Source organism: Macrobrachium nipponense, chromosome 26 (assembly GCF_015104395.2).
Source record: "Macrobrachium nipponense isolate FS-2020 chromosome 26, ASM1510439v2, whole genome shotgun sequence".
Lineage (NCBI taxonomy): Eukaryota > Metazoa > Arthropoda > Malacostraca > Decapoda > Palaemonidae > Macrobrachium > Macrobrachium nipponense.
In genome coordinates, this window is record NC_087215.1 from 22,487,875 (window position 1) to 22,493,874 (window position 6,000).

At 43.4% G+C, this 6,000-nt stretch overlaps 1 protein-coding gene across 2 annotated transcripts in view; it reads left to right on the forward strand.

The window, feature by feature from the left end:
• The window catches only part of LOC135200066 (proton-coupled folate transporter-like), a 29,712-nt gene that overhangs the window by 19,057 nt on the left and 4,655 nt on the right, over window positions 1-6,000 (forward strand). For both annotated transcript variants that reach the window (XM_064228332.1, XM_064228333.1), the window contains exons 7-8: window positions 5,090-5,329; window positions 5,519-5,602. In XM_064228332.1, coding sequence (XP_064084402.1) covers window positions 5,090-5,329; window positions 5,519-5,602 — 324 coding nt within the window. The remainder of the gene's footprint in view (window positions 1-5,089; window positions 5,330-5,518; window positions 5,603-6,000) is intronic.

Below are 6,000 nucleotides of genomic sequence, written 5' to 3' on the forward strand. Positions count from 1 at the left end.
TCTGCTGACTCGGACTTCTCTTCACTGGTGGATTCCGCTCGTCGATCTGCCCTCCTGTCTGCCAAGACTACGTGGGGGATGAACGAACTTGACCACCTACTGAAGAAAAAAGGGAATGTTCCGAGTCCTGGAAGTTTTCAACTTCCTTGACTGGTTCTTAGGAGTTCTGGCTAAGAAGACCCAGACCCCGGATTCCCGTCTCCTGAAGATCTTAATTGCGTCCTCACAATTGCTGGACAAAGCAGTTGAGAGAACGGCTCGAGTGAAGTCTCTTCACTGTTTGAAGCTGGAGTGATAAAGAAGCGGTCGGTTTACTGTTCGTTTTTCTCACGAAGGCGGTTTCGCAATGCCACAAAGGGCCTCACTTCTTTACGCTCAGCTCTCTCCTCTGCTTTTCCCCAAGAAAATCATTCAGGATGTCCCTCGAGTGCCCTTTCAGCCAAGGCTACTGAGGACTGTTAGCCCATTCGGCCAGGAAACCTCGCTCTGTCTTCCAACCCTAGACAAGAAAGAGACTCTCTGAGGCAGGAGCCCTTTCGAGGAGGACCCACTGCAGAGTTTCTTCAACCAGAGGATCTAGACCTTTTTAAGAGAGGTCAAAACCTTCTCTAGGTCAATCAGAGGCAAGAAATAGCGATCAAGGACTCCAGACATCAGTGGGTGCCAGACTACTGAAATTTGCCGATGTCTGGGGCCCACAAGGGAAGCAGACAATTGGGTCCCTATCGATTGTCAGCAAAAGGATATCTCATTCCCTTCTCGTCAAGGCCACCATTGACGACGACTCCGAGGGAGTGTTGGCCAGGTACAAGGACCCCATCATGAATCAAGCCCTTTCTCTAGCAGTAGATCTGATGCTAGAGAAGGAGGCTATAGAACTAGTGGAAGATCCCTGCTCGCGGGTTTTTACAACAGGATATTCCTAGTTCCGAAGACTCAGGAGGATGGAGGACCGGTTTTGGATGTAAGCGCCCTGAACGTCTTTGTGGAAAAAGAGGAGGTTCGCCATGGAGACGACTTCCTCAGTGTTAGCGGCTCTTCGTCCAGGGGACTGGATGGTGTCACTAGACCTTCAGGACGCTTACTTTCATGTGCCGATCCATCCTTCTTCACGGAAGTATCTGCGATTCATGATGGGAGGAAACATCTTCCAATTCAAGGCCTTGTGCTTCGGCCTGTCGACTGCACCCCAAGATTTTCACGGGGTTAATGAAAACGTGGCGCAGTGGCTACATTTGGAGGGAGTGAGGGTGTCGCTATATCTCGACGACTGGCTAATCAGAGCAGAGTCTCAAGAAAGATGTCTGGAGGGACCTTCAAAGACCGGTACATTGGCAAGTTTCTCTGGGACTCTGGTGAACTTCCAGAAGTCTCAAATTAATCCCCAGTCAAGAGCGGATCTATCTGGGGATTCGGATAGTTTCTCTGACTTTTCGGGCTTTTCCGTCGCCAGAGAGGATAGCTCGTTGCTACGAGAAAAACTAACGACCTTCTAGAGAAAGAATGCATGCACAGCGGAGGGAGTGGATGAGTCTGCTGGGGGACACTCTCCTCGTTGGAGCAATTCGTTTCCCTAGGAAGGTTGCATCAGGTCAGGCCTCTACAGTTCTTCCTATACCAGAACTGGAGGCGTACTCTCCCTAGATCTGGAGTTCTCCTTCAAGATCTCCAAGGGGAATCAAGAGGGACCTTCGGTGGTGGAACAACCCACTCCGTTTTGTGAAGGAATGTCTCTTTACATGCGAGCCCCAACCATGTGTTGTTTTCGACACGTCTGAAGCAGGTTGGGGAGCAACGCTCGGGACAAGAGAAGTGTCAGGCACCTGGAAGGGGGATCAGGTGTCCTGGCACATCAACAAGAAAGAGTTGATGGCAGTCTGGATGGCATTGAAAGCCTTCGAGCCCCACGTCCGAAATGCAGTAGTTTCAGGTCAATTCGGACAACACCACAGCCTTGGCGTACATCAAAAAACAGGGGGGGACACACTCCTTCTCCCCGTACGAAACAGCAAGGGATCTTCTGCTGTGGTCTCAAGCAAGGAAGATCAGTCTTCTCACCAGATTCCGTACAGGGAGAAAGAACGTCAGGGCCGATCTCCTGAGCAGGAAGAATCAACTCCTGCCTTCCGAGTGGACCCACTCAGAAGTATGCCAAGACCTGTGGAGAAGATGGGGCAGGCCTCACATCGACCTCTTTGCAACAGCAAGGAACGCAAGGATAGAACTTTACTGCTCCCGATCTCAGACCCGGGGGAGGGGCAGTATCAGTGGATGCGTTTCTCCTAGATTGGACAGGTCTAGATGTCTACGCCTTTCCCCCCTTCAAAGTACTGGGACAAACCCTCAAGAAATTTGCTATCTCAGAGATGACAAGAATGACGCTAGTAGCTCCATTCTGGCCCGCCCAAGATTGGTTCACAGAGGTACTGGAATGGTTGGTGGACTTTCCAAGAGCACTTCCACAAAGAACAAGATTTGCTCAGACAACCCCACTTCGACAGGTATCACAGAAACCTCCCCGCTCTCAATCTGACTGGCTTTCGACTGTCAAAAGTCTTGTCAGAGCGAAGGGGTTTTCGACAAAAGCTGCTAAGGCTATCGCCTCAGCTAGAAGACCTTCGACCCTTAAAGTCTACCAGTCGAAGTGGGACGTCTTTCGCCGGTGGTGCAGGAACCAGAAGTTTTCCTCTTCCAGTACCTCTGTGACTCAGATCGCAGATTTTCTAGTTTTCCTCAGAGAAAAATGCGGTTTGGCAGTATCTACCATGAAAGGCTACCGGAGTATGCTGGCTGCAGTGTTCAGACATAGGAACTTAGATCTTTCGAATAACAAAGATCTGCATGATCTATTAAGATCATTTCAAAAACTGCCAAGAAAACTTCGAACGAAGTCAAGTTGGAATCTGGACGTGTTTCTTCGTTTCCTGAGGTCCCTCTAGGTTTGAGCCACCACAGTCAGCCTCCTTCAAAGATCTTACGAGGAAAGCTCTGTTTCTCACTGGCTCCTAGCTTCCGCTAAAAGGGTTAGTGAGATTCATGCCCTAGAAGGAAGGGTAGGTTTCAAAGGAGATTCCGTGATTTGTTCCTTCCTTCCTTCGTTTTTAGCAAAGAATGAGAACCCCTCAAATCCTTGGCCAAGGAGCTTGAGGTTCGTGGATTATCTGCCCTAGTAGGGGAAGAAACCCGAAAGAACTCTTTGCCCTGTTAGGAGTTTAAAATACTACTTCAGAAGAAGAAAACCCTTAATGGGCATTGAGGACAGACTATGGTGCTCTGTAAAGGACCCCAGCAGACCATTGTCGAAAAATGCGCTGTCTTTCTTCATTAGAAGTCTAGTGAAAGAAGCACATAGATCTTGTAATGAAGAACATTACAAGCTCCTAAAAGTCAAGGCTCATGAAGTGAGAGCCATTGCCACTTCCTTGGCCTTTAATAAGAATATGTCTTCAGAATCTGATGAAAACTACATTCTGGAGATGTAATTCAGTATTCGCCAACCACTACTTAAAGACGTCAGTATTACGTATGACGAGTGCTTCGCATTAGGCCCGTACGTATCAGCGGATTCGGTGCTGGGGCAGGGAGCTGGAACATATCCTTAGTAGTTTTTCCCTTGTTTTTGGTAATTGAGTTCATATGGTGTATGAAAAATGATGTAGGTAGGCATCTTTTTTCGTTTCGTAATACTAATAACTTTAGTTTGGTTAGGTGATCGGATTTGGTTTGAAGCTCCCTGCGTTGGTAGTGGACAGGTTCTGTCATAGAAGAGGGCGAACCCCCATTGACATGATCCGACTTGGATTCTACTAAGTAAGCGGATATCAAGTCCCGTAGTAGACCCAAGAGGTCTTTTCAGCTGTAGGTCACGCCCTTGCTGTAGCTCTTCATGGCTATGCAGACTAATAGACAGTACCTATGAAGTCTTCAGCCTAAACAGGTAAGAACCAAGGTTATTTTTATACTACAACAGGTGTTGTTTACCTTTTCTTTGTTATTTTCTGTCTTGTACCCTCCACCAAGGGTGTCAATCAGCTAAGTATATGTCTGACAGGAAAGTTCATGTACAAAAATGATATTGTTATTTTACAATAAAGTTTTGTACATACTTACCTGGCAGACATATACGATTGATGGCCCTCCCAGCCTCCCCTCAGGAGACAGGTATAAGAGAGAAAAAATCTGGCAAGAAAGGTACATTGGTTCTTACACCCGCTTCCCAGCGGCGGGTAAGGTAGATCACCTGACCTACCTGTCGCGTTTGCCGCGAGTTTTGAATTCTGTCTTGACGTCAGAGACGTAAGCTAAGTATATGTCTGCCAGGTAAGTATGTACAAAACTTTATTGTAAAATAACAATATCATATTTCTGATGCGTACTTATTAAATGATTGATTTTGTTAATTTATGTCCATAGTCTTGCAAAGATGTAGTTTTACAATATGTATGGTAGTATTAGTTACACCTTAAGAAAAAAATTATGAAGCATACTAATGTTTTGTAAGGGTGAATATTGTATATTTAAGCATTTCTTGGACAGCGAAGATTAGCAGGAAATTCCTCGTTGATTACAGAACATAAAAATTTGTGATGATCAGTGTGATCATATAAGACTGATTTTTAATACACCAGTTTTTATAATGAGAATACAGTACAGTGTTTTGAAATTATTCTTCGGTTATGAAATTTTGTAACATTAAAATTTTAATCTGTTGATTGTTGGTCATCTTATATTTAACCTGTTGTCGTTGGTCATCTTAAAATTGTGTTAAAAGGAAAATATCTATGTTCCACAAATGTATTTTATAGTTTATGTAGTTGTTCTGTACATAATGCTGTAAATAAAAAACCCAGTACCTTTAATATTGGAAGGTGTGAAAATAGTAAAGAACTAATTTTATTTATTTGTAGATATACTGTCGCTAAGCTTTAAGCTTTTAATAATACCTGTAATTGTATTTATTGGACCTATTTTGTACACATCGTATATTATTAAGGTCAGGCAGTGCAGTTTTCTGTTTTTCTCCATTTTTGCATTAGTTTTTATTATAGTGCAATACTATTTTGATGAGCCTTAATGTTTTCTATTTCAGCCGAGTTTGATCTGCTGTACCTCTATATGCAAGAGAAGCTAGGATTTACCTTGCCGCAGTATTCACAGTACCTGAGTATCAAGAATATGGTGAATGGCATCTCACTCCTTTTCCTGTTACCTTTCCTTCAAAAATTCCTTGGAGTTGGTGACACAACTTTGGGAATTCTTGGTGGAATGTCCAGAAATGCTGCGTTTTTACTGCTGGCATTTAACACATCTCCGCAATTAGTTTATTTTGGTAGGTATTGGATTCATGTAATTTTGTTCAACTAATGAAATTTGTTTAAAGAATTAGGAGTGGTCACTCATTAACTGAAATACTTAAAAGTAGTTTGTTTATAATATATTGGATGCTTAAAAGATATGAAAATGTGACTAAACAGAAATGGATATTTCACTAATTGTTCGCATATTCTATGCATCCTAGTTCCTGTAGTTGATATACTTGGACAGTACCTGTTTGTCGTCCTGAGATCTATCATATCGAGCTTGGTGAGCGAGGATGAGCAAGGTAAGTTGGACATTGAGTTTTTTAATACTGTACAATATTAATCAAATAAGCAATAAAAATACAGACATGATGCTAGTTGACAATTATGCGAGCAAAGTATTCCTTTTTGCCTTTATGGAAAGTTTAGAAGAAAATATTAAAGTGCTATTGTTTAAAAGTTACTTTATTTAATACAACTATCAGTGAAGAAAGCAAGATTGCAGGAAACCCACTAAAATGTTGTCTTTAAAAATCTCTCTCTCTCTCTCTCTCTCTCTCTCTCTCTCTCTCTCTCTCTCTCTCTCTCTCTCTCTCTCTCTCTCTCTCTCGTGTTTTCACATTTTACTTCCCTAAACACTTTTCCTCATGGGCAAAATATTGGTGATCTCCTCTTCTTAATTCACTTACTTTGGGATTTG